At 47.1% G+C, this 17,175-nt stretch overlaps 2 protein-coding genes across 5 annotated transcripts in view; both read left to right on the plus strand.

Annotated features, from left to right (window-relative positions):
* Positions 1–1,851: 1,851 nt before the first annotated feature.
* On the plus strand, positions 1,852–5,025 carry purg (purine-rich element binding protein G). The gene has a single exon (XM_061699137.1). It carries the CDS (start codon positions 2,276–2,278, stop codon positions 3,272–3,274), a length of 999 nt encoding a protein of 332 aa, XP_061555121.1. The 5' UTR covers positions 1,852–2,275; the 3' UTR covers positions 3,275–5,025.
* Positions 5,026–8,275: 3,250 nt separating this feature from the next.
* slc38a9 (solute carrier family 38 member 9) overlaps positions 8,276–17,175 on the plus strand; it is a 36,097-nt gene continuing 27,197 nt past the window's right edge. For all 4 annotated transcript variants that reach the window (XM_061699073.1, XM_061699072.1, XM_061699075.1 and 1 more), the window contains exons 1-6: positions 8,276–8,502; positions 9,355–9,494; positions 14,886–15,015; positions 16,649–16,767; positions 16,862–16,925; positions 17,034–17,127. In XM_061699073.1, the coding sequence (XP_061555057.1) occupies positions 9,397–9,494; positions 14,886–15,015; positions 16,649–16,767; positions 16,862–16,925; positions 17,034–17,127 (505 nt within the window). In that variant the 5' untranslated portion in view covers positions 8,276–8,502; positions 9,355–9,396. The remainder of the gene's footprint in view (positions 8,503–9,354; positions 9,495–14,885; positions 15,016–16,648; positions 16,768–16,861; positions 16,926–17,033; positions 17,128–17,175) is intronic.

Below are 17,175 nucleotides of genomic sequence, written 5' to 3' on the forward strand. Positions count from 1 at the left end.
TAAATAAAAACGGAATACAATGATTTGCAAATCATGTTCGACCTGTATTTAATTGAATACAATACAAAGACAAGATATTTCATCTTCAAACTGATCAACTTTATTGTTTTTTAGGAAACACAGTGTTTACCACGGTGTTACATCACCTTTTCTTTGAACAACATTCAAGAAACGTTTGAACACTAATCGTTGAAGCTTTGTAGGTGGACTTCTTTCCCATTTTTGCTTGATGTGCAGCTTCAGGTGTTCATCTAGTACCCGCCCTCTTTTACGACGAAGCCACGCTGTTGTAACACGTGCAGAATGTGGTTCGGCATGGTCTGGCTGAAATAAGCAGGGGCGTCCGTGAAAAAGCCGTTGCTTGGATGGCAGCATATGTTTCTCCAAAACCAGTCTGTACCTTTCAGCATGAATGGTGCCTTCACAGATGTGTAAGTTACCCGTGCCATTGGCACTAACACAGCCCCGTACCATCACAGATGCTGGCTTTTGAACTTTGCGTCCATAACAGTGCGGATGGTTCTTTGGCCCGGAGGACACGACGACGGCCACAATTTCCAAAAACAATTTGAAATGTGGACTCGTCGTACCACAGAACCTTTTTCCACTTTTCATCAGTCCATCTTAGATGAGCTCGGGCCCAGAAAAGCCGGCGGCGTTTCTGGGTATTGTTGACAAATAGCTTTTGCTTTGCATAGTAGAGTTTCAAGTTGCACTTACGGATGGAGCGCCGAACTGTATTTACTGACGTTGATCAACATTGTCCTTAAGCAGTTGGACTATTTTCTCACTCACTCGGTGAGGTGAGGTGAACCTCGCCCCATCTTTGCTTGTGCATGACTGAGCAATTGAGGGACGCTCCTTTTCTACCCAATCATGGCCCCCCACCTGTTCCCAATGACCCTGTTCACCTGTGCGATGTTCCAAACAGGTGTTTGATGAGCATTCCTCAACTTTCTCACTCTTTTTTTGCCACCTGTCCCAGCTTTTTTGGGAACGTGTTGCAGCCATAAAATTCCAAGTCAATGATTTTTTTGCCAAACACAATAGTTTATCAGTTTGTACATTAAATATCTTGTCGTCGTAGTGTATTCATTTAAATATAGGTTGTTTATTTGTTAAACACAACGTCCCAACTTCATTGAAATTGGGGTTGTACATGTGCTTGTGGGGGGGAAAAAAAAGACTGTTAAAATTAGAAGTATCCTACTGCTAAAATTCCTTTGCCTTCTTTTATATTTTTGTTCAGTATACAGTGAAAAAAGTATTTCCCCACTTCACAAATTGTTTTTATAATTGCAGTTGCCACACTTTCATGTTTAAGATCATCAACCAAATGTGAATATCAGACAAATATAACCCAAGTGAACTTAGAATGCTGTTTTTAAATGGTGATTTATTTTATTAAGGAAAAAAACCCCCGACTCAAAAGTTACCTGGCCCTGTGTGGGGGGAAAAGTAACCTCAGAACTGGTTGGGCCATCCTCAGCAGCAACAACAGAAATCAATCGGTTTCTCTGACTGGCGATGAGTCTTTGACATCTCTGCGGAGATACTTTGGCGCACTCTTCCTTGCAGAATTGTTCGAATTCAGCGAAAACGGAGGGTTTCCGAGCATGACGGCCTTTCGGAGGTCATGCCACTGCATTTCAATCAGATATTAGTCTGAACTTTGACAAGGCCACTCCAAAACCTTTTTTTTTTTTTTTATTACGTCACTCAGAAGTTGACTTGCTGGTGTGTTTTGGATCGTCATCCTGCTGCAGAACCCAAGTGCGCTTCAGCTTGAAGTCATGAACGAAAGGCTGAACGTTCTCCTTCAGGGCCCTTTTTTCCCCCCATCCAGGGCAAAGGGGCAGGTGGTTGAACACCACCTAGTGGCGACGCCTGCAATGAAGTGATACAATAAAGAAAAGCAGTACGGAGTGTGAAACCCCCCCCTCCCAGGAAAATGCTGCTACCACCGCCCCTGCCTGCGCCGGCTTCCCGTGCGCTCGTGTCTGTTTTGTCCGCGTTTCTCCTCGCCAGGGACGGGAGGGGGGCCGGACGGGTTGATCGGGTTCACGGAGCAGACCCGCACGCCTCCTCCTCCCATTCCCGGTCGGCTGCTTCGGGCGATGCGAAAAAGGTACGGCGGGCTGCGGTCGCCGAGGAATAGTCGCGTTTGTCCTTCACTCGGGCCCGCGATCAGCTGCCGTCGTCGGGGCGTTCGAGGCAGATGTCGGGATAAGGGCGCGCGGGGATGGGGGGATCGCGCCGGGCCTGAACGCGAATCATGCTGGCCGATGGGTGTCGCGGAGCAATGGAGAGAGACCGGGCCGATTGTACGCCGAGGGCCGCCTTTGCGCAGCAGGGCGGCGACATCCAGGAGCTCGCCTCCAAACGCGTGGACATCCAGAAGAAGCGCTTCTACCTGGACGTCAAGCAGAGCGCGCGCGGACGCTTCCTGAAGATCGCCGAGGTGTGGATCGGCAGAGGCCGCCACGACAACGTCCGCAAAAGCAAGCTGACGCTGTCCATGGCCACGGCGCCCGCGCTCCGCTACTGCCTGGGGGACTTCATCGACTATTACGCCCGGATCGGACTGCGGGGGGGCCCGGCGCCGCCGCAGCTCGGCGGCGGCGGCGGCGGCGGCGGCGACGAGCGGGGCCGCGCGGCGTCCTCGCCCGCGGGCTCCGCGGCGTCGGATGAGCGCGCGCACCGCGTCCTCAAGAGCCAGCTCATCGAGAGGGACAACCGAAAGTACTTTCTGGACCTGAAGGAGAACCAGAGAGGGAGGTTCCTGCGCATACGGCAGACCGTGTCCAAGGGCCGCGGCACCATGGGCTACTACGGCCAAGGCATCGAGCAGACCGTCGTGCTGCCCGCGCAGGGGCTCATCGAGTTCAGGGACGCGCTCTCGCAGCTCATCGACGACTACGGCGACGGCGACGGCGACGGCGGCGACGGCGGCGAGCGCGGCCGAGCCCGGGCCCGGGCGCGGGCCCGCTCCGCCGACCGCCGCGACGACAGCCCGGAGCTCCCGGAGGCCGCGTCTTTCCGCGTGGACAACAAGCGGTTCTACTTCGACGTGGGCTCCAACCGCTACGGCGTCTTCCTGAAGATCAGCGAGGTGCGCCAGCCCTACAGGAACACCATCACCGTCCCCCTCAAAGCCTGGGCCAGGTTCGGGGAGAACTTCGCCAGGTACGACGAGGAGATGCGGCGAATCGCGAGCCGCCGCAAAGACGCGGACGCGGACGCGGACGCGGACGGCGGGGAGCGGGACGATTGAGGCGGGCGGAAGCTTGTAAATTGGACAGAAATTGGACCGTCGACAAAAGGAAACATTTTTTTAAGTGGTGGGGGGTGGGGGGGGTGGGGGGTGAGAGAGACGATATATGACGTGCAATGTGCGGGAGCCTCCGCAAAGCAAGAAAACTCAAACACGCTCAATAGTTTTGCGCATATGAAGAAGCGCGCAGTTTTTGGGAAGGAGCATTGCGTCTCGCGTCGGGCCGGGGAACGGAAACGAGGGGGCACAGTGGCGAGCCGCCTTCCGGCGACGAATCAATTTGCCTCGGGGGAGACGTCATCAGATCGCCATTGCCCCCCCCCCCCCCACCCAATAGCATAGCATAGCATACCGGGCCCCTTTGGCCAGCATCAAGCATCTTGCCATCGCCTTGTTTTGCAAATGCCGAAGCGAAGCAAAGAAAACGGCAGTCGCGGGAGGTCAGAGTTCATGACGCGGATTATGACCGCAGGCCGGAGATCGACTTCGATATGTCGGTGGCGCGTCTAAATCCCAACACGTAGCAATTTCCACACTAACCGCTTACCTCGCCACCTCGGGGCTGCCAATCCTTCGCACTCGAGCTGTTATCGACGCTTTGAAACGGCAGCGGCGCGCCGACCGAGGCCCCGCGCCCGCCGTTTTGCCTCGCGGCCCGGCTTGCTCACCGCTGCCATATATCCCGTTTGTCCTTCAATCCTTCGTTCTACAAAATACTCGCTCGAACTCGTATCCCCCCCCCCTATTGCAGAGCAACATGTAATACTTCATTTATATAACTTGAAAACGTTTTACCACTAAGAAATTCGACCCGCGTAGAGCAGCCGATTTTTAGATTGATTCAAATTGCTTTACTTGACGACGTATATGGAATTCGGGAATCCATCTTTTGCGGACGAAGCCTGGCAAATGACTCAGGCAGTAGAACAAGGTCGACAAAATGTGTATGGCGTTAGGGCGATGTCGTCGATGATGACACGATGGCGGCGAGGTCATCGATGATGACGCGATGGCGATGATGTCATCGATGCTGACACGATGGCGATGTCACCAATGGTGACGCTCCGATCTTCTCCGATCAGTGCCTCCACCCTCGCACTATTCCCGAGACGAGCTGCTCAAGATGGTCTGTTGCGCCTTCGCTTGTCACAAAGGTCCCTCCGAGCAGGCGCTCCTTCTTCACCTTTGACCCCGGACCGCCCCGCGGCCCATCGCAGCTCCCCCGTACACGTTTTGCAACCTTGGGCCCGAAACTGCCTCGTTGCGGTTCCCCTTGCGGCAACGACCTCATTTCCAAAATGGCTGACGGGAAGAGGACAGGCTTCAACTAAACTTCATTTTTTTTTTTTTTTTTTTATTTAGTTTTGAATTAACCCTCAAGCGAGTATTTAAGCTACGAACTGTGAACATTTCAGAATCTTTTTTTTATTTTTTTTATTTTATAAATTCTTAGTAGGTTCCACTAAATTGGGCCGGTAACTTTTTGGACTGCCTCTCGTTCGGTTCGGTTCGGAGTTGAGTACCGCAGCTAATGAATAAGTTACAGCCCATTTTGTATCATACAAATAATTCGACAGGCTGAAATGTGTCTGTGAACACATGACACTTAAATCATTTCTTGAAACTACTTGTCGGTATGAGTACTTTACGTTTAGACTCCTCATACCGATGTTTTACCGTGCAGGCAGGTTGACCAAAGATCTCTTTTATTTTTGTATTTTTTTTATGATTATTATTATTTTTTTTTTTTTTTTGCCACAAGACATACAGTTGTCATTGGAAGACCAAAATGAACAAAAACAAGATGTTTTACTTCCCGCATCCCCCCCATCCCCAAAAGACATGAACAATTCACACCATTTACAGAAAGGAAATCAGAACAGTAAGGTTATTTTCCTTTTTTCACATTTTCAACCAGCTGAATGTTTAGAATTCAATTGAAAAATACTTGAACTATATATATATATATATATATATATATATATATAAATACACGGTGCTATAGATTTTTCACACGGTTCTGGTTTCCATATTAAGTTGCGCCATGGAGGATAGCGCAGGTCAATTGTTTCTGTAGGTATATATATATATATATATATATATATATATATATATATGTATATGTATGTATTAGAATCTATAACTCAGCACAATTTATTTCCAAAAAAAAAAAAAAAAAATGTGAAAAAAAAAAACCAATACATCTTCAAATTGACCTATTCCATTTATGAATATTCGTGTCACTGAATGAATTTGGCTCAGGAGGCCAACGTTTTCAATCTTGCACGAGCCAACGATGAACGCGAACGATTCTCAAGAGATTGGAAAACCAATTTCTCCAGCATTGCCTTGGAATCGGACCCTTGGAATTCCAAATCTGCTCTCCGGAAAAGCACTTTCAAATCAAAGCTGCGCCTCGAAGCCCCACCCGGAAGCATCTGTGCAGCTCCGCTTGAACACGATTTTCTTCCGTGTCCCCCCGATTTTGTGCCCATCAATGCAAATAATAACTTGTCACAGACGCGTCTATGTTTCTAAATCGGCGGTCTACCTCTCGACGTTCGACCGTTACGGGCGACCGAAACCGTAAACGAGAAATGTCAAACGTTGCAAAACCGCACCAAAAAGAGCAGACGCGTTCCGTATAAATATGCGTTTCTAAATATGTCTTGAAAGAATGAACTTGTCAGACACGACACGTCCCCGTTGACGCCCCCCGCGCTTTGGTCTTCTGACTCGTGCGCTTGTGCTCGTACCTTGAGATGTTCGGTTTGGTGTGTTCACACGACAAGAGCGTTGCAAATCACGACCATGACTCCTTTATTGAGGTGGGAAACGTTCACGAGCGACCACAGAGCGTCAGTGCGGTGGGTCGTGCGTTTCGCCGAAGAAAAACTATTGGACTATGAACAACGATGTTTCCAAACCCAACGCCTTAACGTACCTTTTACAACGCGACCGTCCGCCCGTCTTTTGTGTCTATGTCGGACGTGTGTTGTTTTCAGTCGGGAACGATAGCGGTTCTCGTCGTGAATTTGGACAACGCGACTCGTATTCGGGGCGAAAACGGTCACGTCGCAAAGCGCGAACGACGTGACAGAGGCGGGGGCGGGGCTAGCGGTCGACAAAAGCGTAAATGTATTCGTGGTTGTCACGTGAACGTCTGCACGCTGAAGACGTGACGGCTCGCTGTTTCGTTTTGCCCTCGCCGCGGTTCTGGAGAAAGGACCTTAGAGATAGTACATCAAACGTGCTAAGATGTGTACATTTGTAGGTAACTCTTCCATGCGTATATCGGTGTGTCCTGTAGTCTTTTAGCGTACGACTTTAAAAAAAATAAAAAAATAAAAATCAAACCAGTTTTGTACTGTGCTAGTTCATCCTCACTATGTAAACTACTTTTATCAGTAATCATTACTTGCCTTTGTAATGTTTGAAATGGAGCGACGTTAAGGAACGGTCACCAAGACGGCAAAGTTTTAGAGCGGATGCATGCCATTGGTTGGGTCCTGGTATCAAAGAAAAACTATATGCGGGTGGGGGGGGGGGGGGGTGAAATGGTGCTATGTTACATGACGTAAAGGTGCTTCTTTGGACCCAAGCTAAATGCATGCCAAGAGGTTCTATCAGACTAGGGGTCCAAAAGTCAAAAGTCATTTGATGTCTTACTGCTGTGTTCAAATCGATTTATAACCCAAACATTTCTAATATGTGAAAAAGAGACGCCGGAGGTCTGTCAGTCGGTCGTCGGGTTTAGCCGACAGAAAAGCTATTACGGCTGCGTAGCCTTTGGGCCGGCAGCCGAGAAGACACACGGTCTTAGCAATTTTGAATTTTCAGTCTTATTCTTTTTTAAAATAGTCATTATGAGATGTTTTCTGTGTTGGGATAGGGTTTAATGTAGCAAAATATATGGAACACGAAGCATCTTTTTTATTATTATTATCATCATTGTTGTTTGAGTTGGAAAAACAACGTGCTAAAGGAATGCACATTTTATTGGTTAAATTATTTTCCCTTTTTTTTTTTTTTTTTTTTTAAAAGTTGTTTATTAAATGTTTGACAAAACCAACCTGTGTTTGAATCTTTTCCATATCATATTTTGCAGTATGCACGCTCAACAACGCATTCCGGATTATTTGAATCAACAGGCAAGATTTTCTTGATGCTTAGAAAATCTCTGGAATTTTCAACCGTCCTTTTTCAATACAATACTTTTCACTATTTTTCTCGTCCGCATCTCGGGTCCGTGCCGCCGGCCGGCGTGACGTGCCGTCATCGGCGAACGTTTCATGGCCGTCATGACCAGTCCCTGTCGAATGTATTGAGGGAAAAACAAAAACCCGTCTGAAATCACTTTACCGGGTAACAAGAACATAGCAATATTACTGCCACAAGACGACAATAATCATAGTTATGAACACTCGATACGCCAGCACGCTTGTGCTGCTCAGCTAAAGGACGTGCCTATGTGCCAGCCATGTTGGGGAGGTCGACGTTCCCTTATAAGGCAATATATGGACTCTGAAATTAATTTCCTCGTAAATTGCCTATTGCACAAACAATTTCCATGGGGGTTACGGTTTTGTCAATGTCAAAGCGTATGGTATCAATTCACAACATTGTAAAAGTGAAAAGAAATACGTGAAAGGGACTCCAGTTCCCTTTTCGTACTTGTACAGCGTTTTACACAGCTGTATGTAACACATTGTACCGGCATCCTGGTCTTTTGGTTTTCGAGCCGTCCGCACGCATGGAATGCCCTGACGACTTTGACCTTAGCATGGCGTCGCAGTCGGCACGGACTGGAGCTCAAAATGGCCGTATCGAATCTTCCAATACCATAATGTTATTATGCGAAGAAGAAGAAGAAGACGACAAAGAAGAAGAAGAAGGAGTGGAAGAAGAAGAAGAAGAAGAAGGAATGGAAGAAGAAGAAGAAGAAGAAGAAGAAGAAGAAGGAATGGAAGAAGAAGAAGAAGAAAAAAAGTAGTAGAAGAAGAAGGAGGGGGGGGGGGGGGGTACAGGAATGAAAAGTGGTCGGTAGACGGAAGTTAAGGCGGACTCAATCACAACACGCGTTTTGTTTACGGTCAGGAAGGAAACTTCTAATTTCCAAGACCGTATAAACTATACCGCACTTAGTCACGGTTACCACGTTCTGACACAACTAAATTCAGACGAACTGAAGATACCGGCCGGGAAGGATTTTATCACTGTAAACATTGGTACGTTTATTTGTATTTTTTTTTAAAAATATATTATTATTATGATTTTAATAGTATGATTGACAAGGATGAAACTTAAATGATATTTCGACGCGTGTGTGTGTGTGTGTGTGTGTGTGTGTGTGTGTGTTTTTTAAAAAAAATTGTATCTGATGCTTTACCTTTTTATAAATGCAAAAGCAGTTTCTTGATTTTCTCACTCAAATCTCCCGTATAATTGAATGACAGCGGTGAGTTGGCGCTTTAGTTTAAGTGTCAGTAAGCAATTCGACAACATATATGTATCCGTATATGTACATTGTTCCCTCGCTATATCGGTTCACCTTTTGTGGAGTCAGTGCATTGTGGATTGTTTTTTTTAACATGCATAATTTGCCATAAACACGGGATTTGGAGTATATGCTATATTTTTGTGTGTGTTAAAAGTCACTTTCAAACATAAGTAATGCAATGTGCATAGTGTACATTGCTGTATGTTTAAGAGATAAAATGTTAGTAGGAATATGTGGAAGATTAATAAAAGTCTGGGGAGGCTCATACAGCTTTAAAGTATGTTTAAATAATGAATCAAAATATGTGGTCACTACTTCGGGTTTCACCTGTTGTGGGGGTGATCCTGAACATAATGCAATAAACAAGGATTACGTTATACATATATATATATATATATAGAGAGAGAGAGAGTAGGATATGTACATTATGTACATAAATATAGTATAAGTATCCATATATACATACAGGGCTTTTTCACGACTGTAGAGCGCACATATTGTTTTATTGTTCCTCTGTGATAATATTTGATGAGCAAATTCCTCGGAGCCAGTCGTTAACTTTATGAGACCTTCGTCGCAGTCAGGTGATGGGAGTCGTCAGGACCTAGCTGGAGCGTCTGTCATGGAGAACGACTGCAGGCCTCTGCTCAGCGCAGAGCAGGCCGGGGAGAGCTTCTCGCACAGAGGCTCCACAGACTCACTGGACTCCAGAGCTAAAAGGTTTGTGCCACAGAACCGCAACCCGTCGAAGTTGCGCGACATAGCCACAGCGAGGGTGTTTTTTTTGTTTTTGTTTTTTTTGGGGGGAAATCAAAACCCGATCAGATTTTGTCATATGACTGAAGGCTGACCTTTTTTTAAGGTGCCGCTCGCCAAGACCGAGGTTGACACGCTCAGCCCATCGCAGTCGGCGTGTGTCAACGATTGTATTCTTTCTACCGCCATAAACAGCATACACTTACAACCATAAAATACAGTATTTTGCGACTTCGGACATGGACGTAGGGCAATGGGCAGGACAAAAGTAGAGAGCGTTTTAAAATTTGGACTGATCAGCTATCACTCGTTTTTTTTCTGCATAACTATGGGAAGTGAAGGGACATACATGGAGTCCTCCGCTTCGTCACATCTCTTCCGGGTTACACTATTCTGACCATTGTGTATTAATCATATATAATCGGGAACATTAAATTATTTTTGCCAATTGATCAATCCCAGCAATCAAATTGACTGTACATTTCTAATTGCACATGCACAATGAACATAAAGTCTACACCCCCTCCCCCCCGGTTCAAATGCCATTTTTTTTTTGGGGTGATAGTGATTATGATTTCCGAACATTTTCCACTTTTAAAGTGACCTTTAACCTGTACAACTCAATTGGAAAACCCGATAGAATGCGCTCAGTGTATTCGGTTCTATTGGTTTACCCAACCACCTCTGACGAGGTGTTAAAAATCTTTGTCCAATAGTTTTGTAGGGATGAAATCAGGCTACCCGGTTTATGTAAAAAGGACCGAGGAAGACGGACTGGTAAACGTTGGAACAAATAGGAAATGTCTCGGGAATATAAACGAATTGACCCGTGATCTAAGCCGTCTTTCTTGATTTGGGTCAACAAAGGGGAAGGTTAGCTTTGTCCAGGTCTGAAAAATGTGTGTTTTAACATGGACTCCAACATAAACAAAACTGTGTTTATAAGAGCAGCAAGAGTAAAAAAACAGGCAGGTGAGGAAACGTATGCAAGGAGATCGTCTGCATAAAGGGAAAGTTTCAATAGCCCTGCGACAAGTGGCCGCCATCTTTGTGGAATTTTATCGAAAAGATGGCATGAGCACTTCAAACGGCTCTAACATCCTCCATAATAAATACATTCAGGAAAAAACGATTGATGACTAAAGTACATGACCTGTGCTAGTGCTCTTCCCACCAATTTGTTCCATTTGTGTTATTTAAGTCAAGTTTTTCGGGCAAGTGATGCTGTTTTTGTTGCAAGAATGTTATCAGAGCCGACTGTCTGTGAGACCCTAAAGGGGTCTGTGATTTATGATTGGATGAGTGAGTCAGCCCCTCCTGGAAGCCGTCACCTTATCGTGGTGGAGGGGTTTGTGTGTCCCAAAGATCCTAGGAGCTAAGTTGTCTGGGGCTTTATGCCCCTGGCAGGGTCACCCATGACAAACAGTTCCGAGGTGAGGGACCAGACAAAGCACGGCTCAAAGACCCCTTATGATGACGACAAACTACGGACTTTCCCTTGCCCGGCCGCGGGTCACCGGGGCCCCCCTCTGGAGGCGGGGCTCGACGGCGAGCGCCTGGTGGCCTGGCCTGCACCCGTGGGGCCCGGCCGGGCGCAGCCCGAAAGGGTAACGTGGGTCCCCCTTCCTGTGGGCTCACTGCCTGTAGGAGGGGCCATAGTGGTCGGGTGCAGTGCGAGCTGGGCGGTGGCCGAAGGCCGGGCACCTTGGCGATCCGATCCCTGGCTACAGAAACTGGCTCTTGGGACGTGGAATGTCACCTCTCTGGCAGGGAAGGATCGCGAGCTGGTGTGTGAGGTCGAGAAGTTCCGACTAGATATAGTCGGACACGCCTCCACGCACAGCTTGGGCTCTGGTACCGGTCCTCTCGAGAGGGGTTGGACTGTCTTCCACTCTGGAGTTGCCCACGGTGAGAGGCGCCGAGCAGGTGTGGGTATACTTATTGCCCCCCCGGCTCGGCGCCTGTGCGTTGGTGTTCACCCACCCTTTTTGGAGTCCTTGGAGGGGGTGCTGGAGAGGGCTCCCGCTGGGGACTCCATCGTTCTGCTGGGGGACATCAATGCTCACGTGAGCAATGACAGTGAGACCTGGAACGGCGTGATTGGGAGGAACGGTCCCCCCGACCAGAACTCAAACGTATTGTGAGGGTCTGCTGGGAACGTCTGGCGGAATCCCCTGTCAGAAGGAGTTTCAACTCCCACCTATGGTGGCATGGGAGGAGTTCGGTGAGGCCATTGAGAAAGACTTCCGGGACGGCTTCGAGGAAATTGTGGTCCACCATCCGGCGTCTTAGGAGGGGAAAGCAGTGCACCATCAACACTGTGCGTAGTGGGGATGGGGCGCTGCCGACCTCGACTCGGGACGTTGTGAGTCGGTGGGGAGAATACGTCGAAGACCTCCTCAATTCCACCGACACGCCTTCCCGTGAGGAAGCAGAGTCTGGGTTCTCTGAGGCGGGCTCTCCTATCTCTGGGGTTGAGGTCACCGAGGTGGTCAAAAAGCTCCTCGGTGGCAAGGCCAGGTGGATGAGATTCGCCCGGAGTTCCTCAAGGCTCTGGATGTTGTGGTGCAGTCCTGGTTGACACGCCTCTGCAACATCGCGTGGACATCGGGGACGGTGCCTCTGGATTGGCAGACTGGGGTGGTGGTCCCCCTTTTTAAGAAGTGTGTTCCAACTACAGGGGGATCACACTCCTCAGCCTCCCTGGTAAGGTCTGTTCAGGGGTGCTGGAGATGGGGGAAGAATGGAACGGGAGATCGGATCGGTGCGGCGTCTGCACTGATGCGGACTCTGTATCGGTCCGTTGTGGTGAAGAAGGAGCTCAGCCGAAGCTCTCGATTTACCGGTCGATCTACGTTCCTACCCTCACCCGTGGCGACGAGCTGCGGGTCGTGACCCAAAGAACGAGATCCCGGATACAAAGCGGCCGAAATGAGTTTCCTCCGCAGGGTGTCCGGGCTCTCCCTTAGAGATAGAAAATGGATGGATGGATGGATGAGTGAGTCAGGGGGTGGGGGCAAGACTCCATGGGACACGCAGGGAATTATAAATCTTAAAACATATAGCCATAGAAATAGGGGCACGGTCCGAAACAACAATTGCACCATACCTACATATAGATAACAATGAGCGTAATCTATTATCACCCAAAGAATAATGAACACTTCACTCCACAAAACTTAACTCCTTCACTGCCAGTCCTCCATGCTAACATGGATTTTTCAATTCAACCGCCGTCAATGGCAGTGTTAGCAACAAAGTTGACTCGATTTAGTTTTAGCGCAGGAAACGCACGATCAGCAGCTCAGGCGAGAAAAGTGCATAGGTCAAGGAGCACTGCAGGCACGGTCCTTCTATACAGTGGCCCTTGATGATAGGCAGGTCGACTTGGCTGATAATACCGACGACCAGAGGGAGGAGCACAGGAGACCAAATGAATCAATAGAATATTCTTTTGCACAAATACTTCAATAATCAGTAGATTAATTTAAAAGGAGAATTGAAGTGGGTGTGAGCAGCTTCAATTGAAGGTGGAAATGTTCTGCTCTGACTCACTATGGATTGTTCCTTATTGTATTTCAGCAGGAGACTGCGATGTCAGCTCGCACAAAGTATTTCCTCATCATCCGCGAGGCTCAGCAAGTAGATGTCCCGTCATTCATTTGAGCGAGCTCAGCAGTTTTTCCCAAAATCAGTGTTCTACTTGAAGTTATTGCGTAACTTTGAGGACGTAGCGCTTTTTTGTGCAAAAACAATAGCAGCCAGACAATCTGTGCTGCCATCAGCAGGACGCCGCATTTGGCACCGAGCCATTGACACACGAGGCCTTGAAAGAGTATCACGGAACTCGGTTGAGATGAGCTACATTTTTGTAAACTTGACTTTTTTTGTTCTTTGTATGAAAATAGTTGGGTCCCTACAATGCCTGACCGTCAAGTGAGAAAGAACCGAAATCGAGAGCCGTTCTCCTGCGAATGTTGCCGTCGCAAATTTTGCTCATTGACTTCGTAACCAGCCCGACAAGCTGCTGCGTTCAAAGCACTAGTAGGCTGTCTGTGGCACTGTCAAAGCCGCAAGGTAAGCAAAGCTGCATTGACTTTTGCGGCATGCGCAGATTAGCTTTGGTTTCTGATAAGCGGCGCATACTTGACTGCTGTCAACACGGTGGGTCGGCCGCTATTTGTGTTTGGGGGTGAGTCCGCTGCACGTGCACTTGGAGGGAAAATCCAATCCGAGTTGCGGACTCTCGCGGACTCCACACTCACCTTTTCCAGACTATTTTGATATGATTTATTTTTTCTTATTATTTATTGGTTGTTATTCATTCAGGTTGATCTGCTACGAGAAGAAGGAAAAAAACGTCAAGTCAATACAGAAGCAGAGGCAAACAATGGACCCCAGACAACTCAAGCGGCTGTTCACGACTGTGCATGTCTGACGTTTCTTAGAGTGTTTGCTAAATAATAAATTAGGCGTTTTCTTCAAGTTGGCCTTCCAGGAATTTGCATGGCATGCTGTCACTAATGTGCTTTGTGCCACCTCATCAATCACAAGTGCATTAGCAGTCTCTCCGGAATTTTAATCCAGTTAGCTATTTCACAATGGCTGACGAACTTTCTAAACATCTCCCCTCCCGCTAAATCACACAAACGTGTCGATGCAATGGATGTTGGCCATTTGAAACAAAAAGATCATTTGTTGTTGCGGAGCGTACTTCTGAATTGAAGTTGAAAATGTCAGTCCCGCTCCTTCTTTTCATGGCAACAATCACCCAAAACCGCCCATATTGTTTATGTATCTTAATAATAATATTCACTTAATTGCTTTAATTTATTAAGAAAATCCAACGACTCTCAGCTAGGCATAGGACTTTATCACAGTCTGACGGTACGATAACCTAGCCAGCAAAAATCCCGCCTTTATCACGGTATTTAAATTCCAGCTCTAAAATCTATTATTTTGACCCAAATTGGGTAAATAAAATCAACTTTTTTTTTTTTTTTTTTTTAATTTATTTATTTTTTTCCCCCATTGAACACAGTCTATTTTGTTTTTAAATACAATATATTATTTAAAAATATATATATATTAATTATAGAATATTTGGTACATTAGTAAACATGTTCCGTTTAAGTAAATTCTAACGCTTAGTAAATCACAATGTTCCATCAGTGGTGAGCTATTTTTAGAACGGACCTGCTGGCTACTCTTGTTCCTTGCCTGCGGGCACCATGATGATGGTCCCTGCTCTTACATAGTGCTGCAAAAAACATTGTAGCGCGACAGTCTCATCTTTGCAAGCACCCAATCATATTACAATCATAATGAATTTCAGTGTTTGTCCACTACTTCCAGACCTTTCTACGTGGAGCCGAGGAACATCGTAGACGATGAACCGCAGGAGCGCGTGTCAGCCGAGGCTGCCGTCCTCAACAGCAGAGTGCATTACTATAGCAAACTAACTGGCTCTTCTGACAGGCTGCTGGTAGGTCTTATCACCGTGCCGTCACGTAGTTGATTGATCGTGGCGTTGCCAACCCGACACACGGAACAGGCGAATCTCTGAAGTCTTCTTCAAACGTGAGACCGCCGTTCATTATTAGAAGAGATATTCTCTTAGGAATAAATTGCTGTACTTAATATGACTCGTCATCGGATTCAAGTGATGTTAAACAAAATAATAGCATATTTAGTCAGTTAGTCCTTGGTCCATAATACATTTTTGGAGAAATGTAATTTTTAAAATATTTATCAATTCTTCTAAAATGATCATCTATTTATTCTAAAGTTCGATGTTGCCCTGAAAACTGTTTACATACTTTTACTTGTTGAAAAGTCGTGCACCTCCTGGAGCTGTCACCTTATCGTGGTGTTTGTGTGTCCCACTGATCCTGGGAGCTAAGTTGTTGTCTGGGGCCTCATGCCCCTGGTAGGGTCACCCATGGCAAACCGGTCCCAGGTGAGGGACCAGACAAAGCATGGCTAAAAGACCCCGATGATGAGCGATGTATATGGATTTAAGTTTCTCTTGCCCGGACGCGGGTCACCGGGGCCCGCATCTGGAGCCAGGCCTGGCGGTGGGTCTCGAAGGTGAGATCCTGGTTGCCGGGCCTGCACCCATGGGGGCTGGCCGGGCACAGCCTGAAAGGGTCAATAATCCGTTTTGCGGTCGTGTTATCGGACTTGTCTTGGACACTCTGGTGAAGAGAGGGGCGGAGCTGTCAACTGATCACCACCCGGTGGTGAGTTGGCTCCGATGGTGGGCGAGTTCAACATCTTTTGCGGTCTTGTTCACGAGTGAATGAAGAATGGAACGGGAGATCGACGGGGGGATCGGCGCAGCGTCTGCAGTGATGCGGACTTTGTATCGGTCCGTTGTAGCCAGAGGGAGCTAAGCCGAAAGGCGAAGCTCTCAATTTACCGGTCGATGTACGTTCCTACCCTCACCTATGGTCAAGAGCTCTGGGTCGTGACCGAAAGAACAAGATCCCAGGTACAAGCGGCCTAAATGAGTTTCCTCCGCAGGGTGTCCGGGCTCTCCCTTAGAGATTGGTAGAGTCGCATTAAGAGGACTGGCTGGGGCATCTGATTTTGGATGCCTCCTGGACACCTCCCTTGTGAGGTGTTCCGGGCACGACCCAGGACACGCCGGAGAGACTACGTCTTCCGGCTGGCCTCGGAACGACTCGGGATTTCCCCCCCCCCCCCCCGGAAGAGCTGGACGAAGTGGCTGGGGAGAGGGAAGTCTGGGCGTCCCTGCTAAAGCTACTGCCCCCGCGACCCGACCTCTGACAAGCGGAACAAACTGGATGAATGGTTGGATGGAAAAGTAGTGCAATAAAAAAAACAAAAAATCCCCTTAATTGATGAATAATAATGAATAATAATGGTGTTTACAATATAGATCAAAATAATTGTGCAGCCCTAAAATGGTGTATGAGTAATATTGTAATCGTGGCCTGTTTTCAAATTGCACTCGTAAAAATGTAATGTTGTAATTATCCAGCTTTCTTTTATAAAAGTATAAGAAGTATTATGAAGGTCAGGTCATTTACAGTATATTGATGAATAAAAAAAAAATAAAAAAAAATTAGAATATAAATTCCCCCTTCCTCTAGAGTCCACCAAACCATGTGATCCCCCGGACAGAGGAGATCTACATCTACAGCCCACTGGGGACAGCTTTCAAGGTGTCAGGAAAAGACCACTTGACGAAAAACCCCAGTATCATTACCATGTAAGCCCCGTCATTGTCTTTTACTAAATCAATCAAAGTTACTTTCCAAGCTGATGTCATTATTTTGGTGTTTTTATTTTGGGTCAACCTGCAGATTTGCAATATGGAACACGATGATGGGCACATCCATACTCAGTATACCTTGGGGTATAAAGCAGGTGACAAGTTTATTTTCCATATTTTAAGCACCATACATTATGCTGTACCTCTGACATGTTAAAAATGTCCCATCAATAGAAAGATGTATTGTTTTTTTCCCCCTTTAGGCCGGTTTCACTCTTGGGATCCTCATCCTCATCTTCACAGGCTTACTTATGCTGTACTGTTGTTACATTGTCCTCAAATCACCAAAGGCAATATGTAAGTCACACAACTTTTTCTGTTTCACAATTTGAAGCGCGACTTCAA

This window comes from Phycodurus eques, chromosome 15, assembly GCF_024500275.1.
Source record: "Phycodurus eques isolate BA_2022a chromosome 15, UOR_Pequ_1.1, whole genome shotgun sequence".
NCBI lineage: Eukaryota > Metazoa > Chordata > Actinopteri > Syngnathiformes > Syngnathidae > Phycodurus > Phycodurus eques.